This window comes from Phlebotomus papatasi, chromosome 1 (assembly GCF_024763615.1).
Source record: "Phlebotomus papatasi isolate M1 chromosome 1, Ppap_2.1, whole genome shotgun sequence".
Taxonomy (NCBI): Eukaryota; Metazoa; Arthropoda; class Insecta; order Diptera; family Psychodidae; genus Phlebotomus; species Phlebotomus papatasi.
In genome coordinates, this window is record NC_077222.1 from 93180292 (window position 1) to 93196083 (window position 15792).

The following is a 15792-nucleotide window of genomic DNA, read 5'->3' on the forward strand; positions in this document are numbered from 1 at the left end:
ATTAACCATTTCTGAATCTTTGAAGCAGACAATCATAAGGTCACTATAAGAGATGCGTTTTATGCGGTTATCAGCTCACTGAGTCAAAACACTGAATCTTCCATCATGACTAAAAATTTTACCGATTTTATGTATATCCTGTTCCTGTAGGGATTTTTCATCCAATTTAGAAATTGATGACGCGGATTCATTCAGGCAGTATCCCTGAAAAATGTCTCTTACGGCGTTATCACACTTGCACATTAAAATTTTAATGTGATTCACATTAATTGTCTCTTGTTAGTGTCCAAATATGTTATTTGTGTCTTTGAGTCACTTAATATTTGGGGTTTTTCTATTTATTGATAAAGAAGTGGTCTTGGTCTGCAAAAATAAGTTTAAATTTACCTAAAGCATAAATATTTTTCACATTAAAAAATTAAAGAGAAAATCGCATTAATTTTTCGCATTAATGCTATAAATCAATTCATATCAAATTTTGCGGGCCAAGTCTACCTTTTTATCAACAAATAGATCAAATTTTGAATATAAAATGATTCAAACACACAAATTACACATTTGGATTCTCACCAGCGACAATTAATGTGAATCATATTAAAATTTTAATGTGCAAGTGTAATATGCAAGTGCAAAAACACATTATTTCTTATTATTTATCGTTCCTTTTTTATGCATAGTTGACTAATAAAAATTTTTCAAATATTCAAAACCACCATTTTCTTCTCAAATAACATAACTTCAAAAATTATAACTGAATGACATGATGTTGGTTTCACGTATTTGACCATTTGTTTGACTTTTTCAAAATGTCAAGAAACTTTTGGTCGATGCTGTTATGTTCGATAATCCGTTCTGTCAGTGAGAAAAAGAGAGAAAGAATAATTTAGACTCAGTCGTCTTGGTCAATTTCCCACATGCTGCTATATAAAATTAATTTACTTAAGAAAAAAATATTACAACATTTTATTAAATTTAGTTTAATTAGGCGCTTGAAACTCGAAAGTGCTAAAAAGTGTTTCGAAATACACCACATTACCCTATTAGATTCATTATTTTATTAGGTTTTACAATTAATTCATTTGTATTTTTGGTTCTGTTGTACATTGTCCATCAACTAACCAGGAATTCATATTCTCGTATGATCGTATGAATTGTCCAAATTTATCAGGAGAGGATTCATGAAGTTTCTTGCAGAGATTGTTGTAGGTCTTTTGGGTAGATACATATTTGTAGTGTTTCTTCCACCAAAAATATTTGTTGTAGTCACCGATGTTGGCAACGATATTTTTAAGATAGATTGCTAATTTTGTTGCACTTTCGAAATCATTGGCATTAATGTAAGAATGGGATGGGAGATAATTGGAGTAGTTTGCTCCACCATAAACTACAGGAACTATGTAGTATTTCATGATATCGAAAACTTTCTCTGTGAGGTAGTCCTTGCAGAGGGAATTCTCGAAAGAGAGGTAAAAATAGTACCTTTCCTCAACGAGCTTGTAGCAGTCGCTTTGATTATTTTTGTCACATCTGCAAAAGATTTGGTAGTAAACGTAGAGTAGCACAATATTTACTATGGTTACGAACTTACTGAAGTGTTCCACATTTTCCGTAGATGTCAATATCAATATGTGTTTTCATGACTTCTACTAGGTCATTTCTTCCCGATGTTGCATTGCAATTGGACACAAACCATGCTGCGATTTTTGTCTTTGTTCTAACTTTGTGGTAAAGTTCAGTATTGAAGTCATTTTCGAATGAGGGTAATTTCCAGATTGGAGCCTGAAGATCACTAATGTAGGATACGTGTTTATCACTAATAAATCCATATGGCCAGTAAATGTCCGAATCCCTTCGGTACGTCATTGTGAGATTGTAAATTTCAGCGGAGATATTAAGGAACTTATGCTTAGTAAAGAAAGGACTCTCAAGATCAGCAAACACATAATACTGATATGGAGATCTCTCAGTTGGGAACACTTCGTTAACTGACCAATTGTCTGATCCACTAAAAACCAAAGCATCGTATTTCTTTATATCACTAAAATAGTTCTTATCTGCAGTTATGACACAATCAACGTCCAAATTCGTCACAGGAATCCTTTCCATCCATTTTGGAACTTCATACAGCAATATCACTTTAGGTTCAGAAATTTTTAAATTGACTTCACTAATATTCTCTTCTCGCGTAATTAAGTACACTAACTGCCAAAGGAATAGAACAATAATTATGACCAGGCAGAAGAAAGTGAATCTTCTCACTGAAACCTCCATCATATTACTAAAACTTAGGAAATTCCAAAAATCAATGGGGGATCGTCATACTTTTTCTTATATGGAATATATCAATTTAAGCTATTGTTTATTCAGCTGATTCTGCCACAGTCTGTTTGTTACAAATTTTGATAAGCAATAATTCCTGGTGAGTGATACACTATTTTTTTACATATTGTAAGACGCAGAAATACAACTTTAGTTTTCCCCAATATTTTTGGTGCTTATGCACCTCTTCCCAATGCCAAGTGGTGTTCTGCGTGGTATCTACCTCACAATTATAGCGGTTAGAAACAGAAGTTTGAAATTCAATTGTAAATTCCAATTAAGTAATCGATTCAACACTTTATGTTGAATCGATCGATATACGTCAGTGATCGCCTCTGATGTCACACAGTTCGGCCAGTGTAAAATCTTGGCCCCATGAGTGTTTTTCCTCTTATAAGACTCTTCAAGTCTTATAATATCAATTTTTTTCAACACTTCAAAGACATCAAGGTAACTCAGAGTTTTAGGCTTTTGTAAACTTCTAATGAATGTTTACAATCAATAGCAAATGTGTACTACAAGAGCAAATATGTATTTAAAATTTATTCAGAATTTTAAATTGGATTATTAGTTACGAAATATATTAATTAAATGGTTGGTGCCTCAACCAAGGTCTAACAGAATTTGTGCGATCAATGAATTTTTCAGCTCGATTCATTTATCAATAAAGCGGCATTGAGATTTCCTGTGCTCACAATAGAGAACATCAGGTTCTGGATCTATGCTGTAATCTGTCAGGATATTGAGGAAACCCTGAAGTCGACGTATGCTTAGTGTTTTATACAGTGTTTTAATCCATGTCAATCCACACCATAAAATTAACCTTTGCATGTTATGCAAGAAATCAAACAGCCTTTATGGCTAGGTTTCCTTTAAACTCTCTCTGTGAGCATGCACATTAGGGTGTTTCAAAAAAAAAAAGTCTTTTTGGCCCAGGCGGAAAAATGTTCTATATGATGAGACAATTAAATGCTTCTTAGACATGAAAAATATCGGACGTTGTTTAGAGGTGCTCCAAGGCCACTTTAGGTACAGTGAAAATCACCAAAAATTCATAAATTCGGCCGGAATAAATTTATCAACGACAAACTACTGAGAATTTTATCTCAATATTTTAGTGGAATATTGCTAATTTAGTAGACAATGTTTTTGCAAAATTTCATTGAGATCGGATAAGAAATAGATTTTTAAAAAAACAATTGGTAAGTTCAAAACTTTAAGAAATAAGAATGTGCCAACTCACATATTCGCTAATAATTCATCTTCTAGTGATCAGAAATTAATTAGTGATAGCTCATTGGAAAGGTAATGAGTTGTACTACAATGTTTGTAAACATACCAAGTTTGGAAAATCACCGCAAGGTGGCTCAAACATGAAATGTCAGTAAAAATTGCCAAAATTTTACCCTAGAGTTGGTAACTTGAAAATTCATCTATAGAATACTTTAAAAAATATTGAAGTACTGTTTTTTGCTGATCGTAAAGGATACGTAGGATTACTTATTATCTATATGATCCCCCGTTCGGACCACTATAAATGCATGATTTGTGTGATAGAGGCTTCCTACAAAAATACAAACACTCTAGCTTAGAGCAAAATTCACTGGAAATTGTCTAGAGCGCACTGAAAATGTAACTCTATGGAAACTCTATCAAGTGGAATTCTTCAGGGGGCCACCTTGATTAGAATCAAGCGTCAATTTGATCTTTAACATCTACTTATTAAGCACAAAGGAAATTTCTTGAGGACATAGGACGTTCCAAACATTTTATTTTCTTTTTTTCCTCACTTTTTAAATTGATCTAAAAAGTAACAAAAAATGTCCTAATGTTTTCTTATGTTTTCAGACATAAGAAAAAGATTGGGCGCTGTTTAAAAGTGGTACAATGGATTTTAAATTGGTTAAAAATTAAGAAAAATAAGTACGATTGTCAAGAAATCAATTTCTATACTGAAACTCAAATAAAATATTTAAGAAGTCTCTTTTTCTTCTTGTAAGGAACACATAGTACTGCATTTCGTTTGTCTACGAACTCCTGCTCTGATTATATAAAAGGTTCCATTTCAGTGATAAAGGCATGGATAGAGTCACCGGAGTTACCTTAAATATAAAAATTGAAATCTGTCTTATCCCTTTTAGAGAAATTTTGTTTTCCACTTTACTTCAAGATATTTAAAAAGAATGCCTTAATTTCTAATTCTTTTACAGTGCTATTACACAAGGCTTTCCACAATTTAACTTTACATTAAATTTTGAGCATTAAGATGTTACAATGATAATGATTTTACAATTTAATTGTTTTTACAATGGCCTAAAACGCAAAATCCTTTCCTCCTAAGATCTGTCCTTGACAAATTTCTTTTAACCCCCAAAAGAAATCTTCATGTAAATTTTTTACGAAGTTTTTTTTTTTAATTTACCCAAGTGGCAAAATATTTTTCTTTTATTTTTCTTGACCCGGTCTTTACATCGTCCTAAAACACAATGTCCTTTCATTCTAAGACATATAATAATGATAAATTTTTTCTAGCCCCCGCAAGACGTTTTCAAGTAAATTTTTTACGAAGTTTTGTTTTTAATTTACCAAAGAAGCAAAATCTTTGTTTTTTTAAAAATTTTTTTACCCTGTTTTTACATCGACCTAAATCACAAAATCTTTTCCTCCTAAGACCTGTCCTTGATATTTTTTTAGCCCCCAGAAGACGTTTTCACGTAAATTTTTTACGAAGCTTTTTTCTTTAATTTACCCAAGTAGCCAAATATTTTTTTTAATTGACCCTGTCTTTACGTCGACCTAAAACAAAACACAAAATTCTTTCCTTCTAAGACCTGTCCTTGATAATTTTTTTTAGCCCCCAGAAGACGTTTTCATATAAATTGTTTACGAAGCTTTTTTTTTAATTTACCCAAGAAGCAAAATCTTTGTTTTTCTTTAATTTTTCTTGACCCGGTCTTTACATCGTCCTAAAACACAATGTCCTTTCATCCTAAGACATATAATAATGATAAATTTTTTCTAGCCCCCGCAAGACGTTTTCACGTAAATTTTTTACGAAGCTTTTTTTAATTTACCCAAGAAGCAAAATCTTTGTTTTTTTAACCCTGTTTTTACATAGACCTAAACCACAAAATCTTTTCCTCCTAAGACCTGTCCTTGATATTTTTTTTTAGCCCCCAGAAGACGTTTTCATATAAATTTTTTACGAAGTTTTTTTTTAATTTACCCAAGAAGCATCTTTGTTTTTTACCCTGTTTTTACATCGACCTAAATCACAAAATCTTTTCCTCCTAAGACCTGTCCTTGATATTTTTTTAGCCCCCAGAAGACGTTTTCACGTAAATTTTTTACGAAGCTTTTTTCTTTAATTTACCCAAGTAGCCAAATATTTTTTTAATTGACCCTGTCTTTACGTCGACCTAAAACAAAACACAAAATTCTTTCCTCGTAAGACCTGTCCTTGATAATTTTTTTTAGCCCCCAGAAGACGTTTTCATATAAATTGTTTACGAAGCTTTTTTTTTAATTTACCCAAGAAGCAAAATCTTTGTTTTTTTTTAACACTGTTTTTACATAGACCTAAACCACAAAATCTTTTCCTCCTAAGACCTGTCCTTGATATTTTTTTTAGCCCCCAGAAGACGTTTTCACGTAAATTTTTCACGAAGCTTTTTTCTTTAATTTAACACAAGTAGCAAATTTTTTTTAATTAACTCTGTCTTTACGTCGACCTGAAACAAAACACAAAATTCTTTCCTCGTAAGACCTGTCCTTGATAATTTTTTTTAGCCCCCAGAAGACGTTTTCATATAAATTGTTTACGAAGCTTTTTTTTTAATTTACCCAAGAAGCAAAATCTTTGTTTTTTTTAACACTGTTTTTACATAGACCTAAACCACAAAATCTTTTCCTCCTAAGACCTGTCCTTGATATTTTTTTTCAGCCCCCAGAAGACGTTTTCACGTAAATTTTTTACGAAGCTTTATTTTAAATTTACCCAAGAAGGAAAATCTTTGTTTTTTAATTTTTTTTACCCAGTTTTTACATCGACCTAAACCACAAAATTCTTTCCTCGTAAGACCTGTCCGTGATATTTTTTTATCCCCCAGAAGACGTTTTCACATAAATTTTTTACGAAGCTTTTTTTTTTAATTTACCCAAGAAGCAAAATCTTTGTTTTTTTTAACACTGTTTTTACATAGACCTAAACCACAAAATCTTTTCCTTTTAAGACCTGTCCTTGATATTTTTTTTCAGCCCCCAGAAGACGTTTTCACGTAAATTTTTTACGAAGCTTTTTTTTTAATTTACCCAAGAAGGAAAATCTTTGTTTTTTAATTTTTTTAACCCAGTTTTTACATCGACCTAAACCACAAAATTCTTTCCTCGTAAGACCTGTCCGTGATATTTTTTTATCCCTCAGAAGACGTTTTCACGTAAATTTTTTACGAAGCTTTTTTTTTTAATTTACCCAAGAAGCAAAATCTTTGTTTTTTTAACCCTGTTTTTACATCGACCTAAACCACAAAATCTTTTCCTCGTAAGACCTGTCCTTGATAATTTCTTTTAACCCTCAAAAGACTTCTTCTTGTAAATTTTTCACGAAGCTTTTTTTTTTATTTAGTCAAGTAGCAAAATCTTTTTTTTTTAATTTTTTTTTACCCTTTTTTTACATCGACCTAAACCACAAAATTCTTTCCTCCTAAGAACTGTCCTTGATATTTTTTTAGCCCCCAGAAGACGTTTTCACGTAAATTTTTCACTTAAATCATTTTATCCCATTTTATGGACAATATAATGGAGATATCAACTTGGAATATTCTGAGTTCCCCCCATAAGTCGATCCAGTAACTTCAGTTTCATCCCAATGTCTATTCTTCCCCTCTAGAGATCACTATTTTGGACATATCTTCAGATCGAAACCATCGATCCTTTTCATTTTTGGATATATTTTAGATATAGCTAAGGCGAACATTTTATCCTCAGACATCAATATCGTTCAGAAAATACTATTTGGAATGTAGGAGATAAGCTTTTAAACTTTTACAGCAGTGAATTTCAGCATAAAAAATTTAACCAAATAAACGGGAGGCAGGGCGTCCCAGGCTTGGCGAACCGCTCGAACACCAGAGAAAAAGCTTTGCCTTTATGCATTTTCGAAATTCTTCTGGTGCATATAAAATTATTGACGAATTTAATTTGTCTATAAATCACCACAAAACCGTCTTGAAGTTGAAAATTGTTCATGAAGAGGGTTTCAAAATTCAAGTTTTAAGTAATTAATTGACCAAATCGGGTGAAAATTAGGCCTTTGACCTTTAAAAACTGACACTGACGATTTTTTCGGTAAAAGGTGTCAAAGGACGAAATCTTCAGCTGGACTACCTCTAAAACACTTCCAAAAATGAGCGAAATCGCCAAGGCCAATTGTTTTCAAAGTCAAAAACATGTTTTTGGAGGGGATAAAGGGGTGGGGGTAATTTTGGTAAATTAGTTCGATAGAAAATGTTGACTCGTGGGGGTGGGGTCAGCGAAGGCCGGAAGTCAATATCTCTTACCGTTTGGTAACCAGGATCGAGATATGTTGATAAAACACGATTGTTAAAACTGTTCTTTCTTGACGTTTGAGCAGTTAAAATTGATCGAACGTGTGTAAAACTTCAAGATCTATCAGAAAAAACTACATTTCTACATTTCGTCTAAATCAGTTAAAAATACATACGGAATTTTTCCATTGGCCTTGAAAATTCCAAGTCGTATAATACAATGACAAAAAATGAAACTAATTTTCAAGCGCTCTTGCAGCAAAAAGAGAACAAATAAAAAAAAACATTGAAAAAATTGAATTGAAATAATTATTTTTATTTATTTATTTTATTTTATTCTGTATTACTTTATTACTCTTACCAGGACCGAATTCGCGTGGGTTCCCAAGGATCTCTGGCACCAGATCTCCATATCTAATGTTTTATAAAAGCATGTAAATTTTGGTTTTTTTTTAATCCAATGATTTCTCATTGAATTATCACACCTTCTTCCTAATTCCCCCAATTAGGGACTTGATAAACCCACGATTTTGAGCGGATTTCTAACACTTCCTATCAAAATCTGGTAAGCTTTCAGATGTCTGACCCATTTTCCTGAGATTTGTCTTCAAAATTCCCCAGTATTTCTTAATCTTCCAGAGTGTAGGACGGGTTAAATATGTTTCCCATAGCCTTGAAACCTTTGAAAAGATGAACTTTGAGTTTCCGCAACCTTGTTTTAGCATTTTGACGCTGTTTGTCGGTCCAATGGGAACAGCCTGAAGTTTGAAAGTTATTAAATCATTCCTCCTCTTGATTTTATGAACGAAGCTCCAATGTATTCCCATTTATTTGCCAACATTTTACAAGAAAAGATCGAATTGCTTCTCAAAAACCTCTTGCACTTTCTGTTACATCCTCTTGTCCTGAATATTAGAGGTTCGGCCACTTAGTCCTGGCTTCTCAGCAATAGTCATAAAATTCTTGAACCGAATTATAATCTTTCAGATAGTGGTATGACACACCTTCCGGTTAATTTCTCGATTTCAGCATTACTTACATTTGGACTCTTAAGATATCTGTCAAATTTCAATTCTCGCAAGGAAAGGATTTTGCGTTTTAGGACGATTCAAAAGCAGGATAAAAAAATATTTTGCTACTTGGGTAAATTAAAAAAAAAAAGCTTCGTGAAAAATTCACGTGAAAACATCTTCTGGTGGCTAAAAAAATATCAAGGACAGGTCTTTAGAGGAAAAGATTTTGTGGTTTAGGTCGATGTAAAAATAGGGTAAAAAACAAAGATTTTGCTTCTTGGGTAAATTAAAGAAAAAAGCTTCGTGAAAAATTTACGTGAAAACGTCTTCTGGGGGCTAAAAAAATATCAAGGACAGGTCTTAGGAGGAAAAGATTTTGTGATTTAGGTCGATGTAAAAACAGGGTAAAAAACAAAGATGCTTCTTGGGTAAATTAAAAAAAGCTTCGTAAAAAATTTACGTGAAAACGTCTTCTGGGGGCTAAAAAAAAATATCAAGGACAGGTCTTAGGAGGAAAAGATTTTGTGGTTTAGGTCTATGTAAAAACAGGGTTAAAAAAACAAAGATTTTGCTTCTTGGGTAAATCAAAAAAAGCTTCGTAAAAAATTTACGTGAAAACGTCTTGCGGGGGCTAGAAAAAAATTATCATTATTATATGTCTTAGGATGAAAGGACATTGTGTTTTAGGACGATGTAAAGACCGGGTCAAAAAAATTAAAGAAAAACAAAGATTTTGCTTCTTGGGTAAATTAAAAAAAGCTTCGTAAAAAATTTACGTGAAAACGTCTTCTGGGGGCTAAAAAAAAATATCAAGGACAGGTCTTAGGAGGAAAAGATTTTGTGGTTTAGGTCTATGTAAAAACAGGGTTAAAAAAACAAAGATTTTGCTTCTTGGGTAAATCAAAAAAAGCTTCGTAAAAAATTTACGTGAAAACGTCTTGCGGGGGCTAGAAAAAAATTATCATTATTATATGTCTTAGGATGAAAGGACATTGTGTTTTAGGACGATGTAAAGACCGGGTCAAGAAAAATTAAAGAAAAACAAAGATTTTGCTTCTTGGGTAAATTAAAAAAAGCTTCGTAAAAAATTTACGTGAAAACGTCTTCTGGGGGCTAAAAAAAAATATCAAGGACAGGTCTTAGGAGGAAAAGATTTTGTGGTTTAGGTCTATGTAAAAACAGGGTTAAAAAAACAAAGATTTTGCTTCTTGGGTAAATCAAAAAAAGCTTCGTAAAAAATTTACGTGAAAACGTCTTGCGGGGGCTAGAAAAAAATTATCATTATTATATGTCTTAGGATGAAAGGACATTGTGTTTTAGGACGATGTAAAGACCGGGTCAAGAAAAATTAAAGAAAAACAAAGATTTTGCTTCTTGGGTAAATTAAAAAAAGCTTCGTAAAAAATTTACGTGAAAACGTCTTCTGGGGGCTAAAAAAAAATATCAAGGACAGGTCTTAGGAGGAAAAGATTTTGTGGTTTAGGTCTATGTAAAAACAGGGTTAAAAAAACAAAGATTTTGCTTCTTGGGTAAATCAAAAAAAGCTTCGTAAAAAATTTACGTGAAAACGTCTTGCGGGGGCTAGAAAAAAATTATCATTATTATATGTCTTAGGATGAAAGGACATTGTGTTTTAGGACGATGTAAAGACCGGGTCAAGAAAAATTAAAGAAAAACAAAGATTTTGCTTCTTGGGTAAATTAAAAAAAAGCTTCGTAAACAATTTATATGAAAACGTCTTCTGGGGGCTAAAAAAAATTATCAAGGACAGGTCTTAGGAGGAAAGAATTTTGTGTTTTGTTTTAGGTCGACGTAAAGACAGGGTCAATTAAAAAAAATATTTGGCTACTTGGGTAAATTAAAGAAAAAAGCTTCGTAAAAAATTTACGTGAAAACGTCTTCTGGGGGCTAAAAAAATATCAAGGACAGGTCTTAGGAGGAAAGAATTTTGTGGTTTAGGTCTATGTAAAAACAGGGTTAAAAAAACAAAGATTTTGCTTCTTGGGTAAATCAAAAAAAGCTTCGTAAAAAATTTACGTGAAAACGTCTTGCGGGGGCTAGAAAAAAATTATCATTATTATATGTCTTAGGATGAAAGGACATTGTGTTTTAGGACGATGTAAAGACCGGGTCAAGAAAAATTAAAGAAAAACAAAGATTTTGCTTCTTGGGTAAATTAAAAAAAGCTTCGTAAAAAATTTACGTGAAAACGTCTTCTGGGGGCTAAAAAAAAATATCAAGGACAGGTCTTAGGAGGAAAAGATTTTGTGGTTTAGGTCTATGTAAAAACAGGGTTAAAAAAACAAAGATTTTGCTTCTTGGGTAAATCAAAAAAAGCTTCGTAAAAAATTTACGTGAAAACGTCTTGCGGGGGCTAGAAAAAAATTATCATTATTATATGTCTTAGGATGAAAGGACATTGTGTTTTAGGACGATGTAAAGACCGGGTCAAGAAAAATTAAAGAAAAACAAAGATTTTGCTTCTTGGGTAAATTAAAAAAAAAGCTTCGTAAACAATTTATATGAAAACGTCTTCTGGGGGCTAAAAAAAATTATCAAGGACAGGTATAAGGAGGAAAGAATTTTGTGTTTTGTTTTAGGTCGACGTAAAGACAGGGTCAATTAAAAAAAATATTTGGCTACTTGGGTAAATTAAAGAAAAAAGCTTCGTGAAAAATTTACGTGAAAACGTCTTCTGGGGGCTAAAAAGAAATATCAAGGACAGGTCTTAGGAGGAAAAGATTTTGTGATTTAGGTCGATGTAAAAACAGGGTAAAAAACAAAGATGCTTCTTGGGTAAATTAAAAAAAAAACTTCGTAAAAAATTTATATGAAAACGTCTTCTGGGGGCTAAAAAAAAATATCAAGGACAGGTCTTAGGAGGAAAAGATTTTGTGGTTTAGGTCTATGTAAAAACAGGGTTAAAAAAACAAAGATTTTGCTTCTTGGGTAAATTAAAAAAAGCTTCGTAAAAAATTTACGTGAAAACGTCTTGCGGGGGCTAGAAAAAAATTATCATTATTATATGTCTTAGGATGAAAGGACATTGTGTTTTAGGACGATGTAAAGACCGGGTCAAGAAAAATTAAAGAAAAACAAAGATTTTGCTTCTTGGGTAAATTAAAAAAAAAAGCTTCGTAAACAATTTATATGAAAACGTCTTCTGGGGGCTAAAAAAAATTATCAAGGACAGGTCTTAGAAGGAAAGAATTTTGTGTTTTGTTTTAGGTCGACGTAAAGACAGGGTCAATTAAAAAAAATATTTGGCTACTTGGGTAAATTAAAGAAAAAAGCTTCGTAAAAAATTTACGTGAAAACGTCTTCTGGGGGCTAAAAAAATATCAAGGACAGGTCTTAGGAGGAAAAGATTTTGTGATTTAGGTCGATGTAAAAACAGGGTAAAAAAATTTTTAAAAAAACAAAGATTTTGCTTCTTTGGTAAATTAAAAACAAAACTTCGTAAAAAATTTACTTGAAAACGTCTTGCGGGGGCTAGAAAAAATTTATCATTATTATATGTCTTAGAATGAAAGGACATTGTGTTTTAGGACGATGTAAAGACCGGGTCAAGAAAAATAAAAGAAAAATATTTTGCCACTTGGGTAAATTAAAAAAAAAAACTTCGTAAAAAATTTACATGAAGATTTCTTTTGGGGGTTAAAAGAAATTTGTCAAGGACAGATCTTAGGAGGAAAGGATTTTGCGTTTTAGGCCATTGTAAAAACAATTAAATTGTAAAATCATTATCATTGTAACATCTTAATGCTCAAAATTTAATGTAAAGTTAAATTGTGGAAAGCCTTGTGTAATAGCACTGTAAAAGAATTAGAAATTAAGGCATTCTTTTTAAATATCTTGAAGTAAAGTGGAAAACAAAATTTCTCTAAAAGGGATAAGACAGATTTCAATTTTTATATTTAAGGTAACTCCGGTGACTCTATCCATGCCTTTATCACTGAAATGGAACCTTTTATATAATCAGAGCAGGAGTTCGTAGACAAACGAAATGCAGTACTATGTGTTCCTTACAAGAAGAAAAAGAGACTTCTTAAATATTTTATTTGAGTTTCAGTATAGAAATTGATTTCTTGACAATCGTACTTATTTTTCTTAATTTTTAACCAATTTAAAATCCATTGTACCACTTTTAAACAGCGCCCAATCTTTTTCTTATGTCTGAAAACATAAGAAAACATTAGGACATTTTTTGTTACTTTTTAGATCAATTTAAAAAGTGAGGAAAAAAAGAAAATAAAATGTTTGGAACGTCCTATGTCCTCAAGAAATTTCCTTTGTGCTTAATAAGTAGATGTTAAAGATCAAATTGACGCTTGATTCTAATCAAGGTGGCCCCCTGAAGAATTCCACTTGATAGAGTTTCCATAGAGTTACATTTTCAGTGCGCTCTAGACAATTTCCAGTGAATTTTGCTCTAAGCTAGAGTGTTTGTATTTTTGTAGGAAGCCTCTATCACACAAATCATGCATTTATAGTGGTCCGAACGGGGGATCATATAGATAATAAGTAATCCTACGTATCCTTTACGATCAGCAAAAAACAGTACTTCAATATTTTTTAAAGTATTCTATAGATGAATTTTCAAGTTACCAACTCTAGGGTAAAATTTTGGCAATTTTTACTGACATTTCATGTTTGAGCCACCTTGCGGTGATTTTCCAAACTTGGTATGTTTACAAACATTGTAGTACAACTCATTACCTTTCCAATGAGCTATCACTAATTAATTTCTGATCACTAGAAGATGAATTATTAGCGAATATGTGAGTTGGCACATTCTTATTTCTTAAAGTTTTGAACTTACCAATTGTTTTTTTAAAAATCTATTTCTTATCCGATCTCAATGAAATTTTGCAAAAACATTGTCTACTAAATTAGCAATATTCCACTAAAATATTGAGATAAAATTCTCAGTAGTTTGTCGTTGATAAATTTATTCCGGCCGAATTTATGAATTTTTGGTGATTTTCACTGTACCTAAAGTGGCCTTGGAGCACCTCTAAACAACGTCCGATATTTTTCATGTCTAAGAAGCATTTAATTGTCTCATCATATAGAACATTTTTCCACCTGGGCCAAAAAGATCTAAAAAAAATTTTTTATTTTGACACACCCTAATGCACATCTTCCCATGTAGTATGACCCACGTGCTTATGTAGGGTCGCGGAAAATACAACCAGTGAAGGGACTTACCGTCGTTTCCGTCCTGGAGGTTGGTATCGACGCTAAGACGGCGATGGCCGCATGGGGATGGGACAAAAAATAAGCACAGATAAGTTTATGGTATCTGAGATTCTTTACAGGTGACCTCGAAATGCGTGCAAATCGGGGTGCTTGCAACTCGGAATGCGTGAAAATTCGATTTTGAGTTTAATTTTTGAGGTAAAAAATCGCGTCGTGCAAACATTTCTCGGCGCCCTAAAACGGATAAAATTGGCTCGATGCGATGCTTTACCCCAAAATTAAAATCAAAATCGAATTTTCACGCATTCCGAGTTGCAATCACCTCGAGTTACACGCATTTCGACGTCACCTGTAAAGAATCTCAGTTATCATATGCATTATCTGGGCTTATCATTGGTCATTTTCTATTTTAAATAATCTGAGTATAAAAAGTCAACAAAAGAAAAAAAGTTCATTGAAATCGGTTAATGAACATTAGATCATTATTGAACATTTATCATTGAACATCAGATACACTATATACTAAAATTTCATCAAAATTGTTTTATAAACACTGAAAATGTGGTACGATCAAGACATTTTTGATCATAGCTTAGGTCAGGGGACATCGAGGGAGGAGTGCGACGCACAGTTAGAAAGGTCTCGACCTGAGCTACAACATATTAAAACTTAAAGAAAAAATTTATCGTCTACTTTACGAAGTATTCGAAATTGAAATTTCGTAAATCGATTTTTTAAATCGTTAAAATTTTGTAAATCGATCCGACGGGATGGACGGGACCGACGGGACGGACGGGACGGACGGGACGGACGGGACGGACGGGACGGACGGGACGGACGGGACGGACGGGACGGACGGGACGGACGGGACGGACGGGACGGACGGGACGGACGGGACGGACGGGACGGACGGGACGGACGGGACGGACGGGACGGTCGGGACCGACGAGACGTACGGGACGGTTGGGACGGACGGCTGTCTGCGAAAATCAATTTTTAGCATATATCATTTTCGTGATCTGAGTGTCAAAACGTGTAAATCCAAAATTTGAGCCCGATCTGACGACATCGGATTTCACCTATGACTACAAAAGCTGATATTGTAAGGAATCGTAGCTAAAAATTGCTTAAGAAAAGTAAGTTTTAGAATATTTTAGCCTTGGTAACAAGCTTTTGAACAAATAAAAAATATTTGATATATATAAATCAATTACGGATACTATATCGACTGATGACCGATTAAGTCCGATGCAGTCGGGTTGGAAATTTCAAGATATTTCAAAAAATTTAAATTTAAGCAAATCGAAAGTAGAATAGGCCCTCCAAAGTGGTTAAACTTTGACCTTTAAAAATTCAATGACGAAATGGTTTTTGGATATAGGTGTCTAAGGACGAAGTATTCGCCCTGACTATCTCTAAAACATATTTGAAAATGAAAGAATTCGTGGTAGCTACTTACGAAATAAACCAAAAAACATCGGGAAATGAGAGGGATGGGGTTAAAAAAAGACTCTCCTAGATAATGTTGATAGAGTAGTATCTCTATGACTATGAGGTCTCGGGTTCAAAGCTGAGCAGTAGCAGAAAAAGATTTCTCATACCATATCGGCTTTGAATTCGTCCAGTGAATGAATGAATAGTAATGCCAATAGTGCACATTAACAAATAAGTGAACCGCCTAAACAATAGAGGGTGGTACGAGAACGAGTTTC

The 15792-nt window shown here is 33.0% G+C and overlaps 1 protein-coding gene across 1 annotated transcript; it reads right to left on the reverse strand.

Annotated features, from left to right (window-relative positions):
• Positions 1-943: 943 nt before the first annotated feature.
• Positions 944-2250, reverse strand: LOC129809789 (alpha-(1,3)-fucosyltransferase C-like). Its single transcript, XM_055859879.1, has 2 exons — positions 1589-2250; positions 944-1527 (listed from the first exon to the last, which is right to left on the reverse strand). Exons 1-2 carry the CDS (start codon positions 2104-2106, stop codon positions 1071-1073), a joined length of 975 nt encoding a protein of 324 aa, XP_055715854.1. The 5' UTR covers positions 2107-2250; the 3' UTR covers positions 944-1070.
• Positions 2251-15792: the final 13542 nt, after the last annotated feature.

Excerpts from the sequence above, each read along its gene's own strand:
- LOC129809789 (XM_055859879.1), bottom strand. The coding sequence starts at position 2,106 with ATGGAAAGGATTCCTGTGACGAATTTGGACGTTGATTGTGTCATAACT. Across the intron at positions 1,528-1,588 it reads GGAAAATGTGGAACACTTCA|ATGTGACAAAAATAATCAAA; the intron begins GTAAGTTCGTAA and ends AATCTTTTGCAG.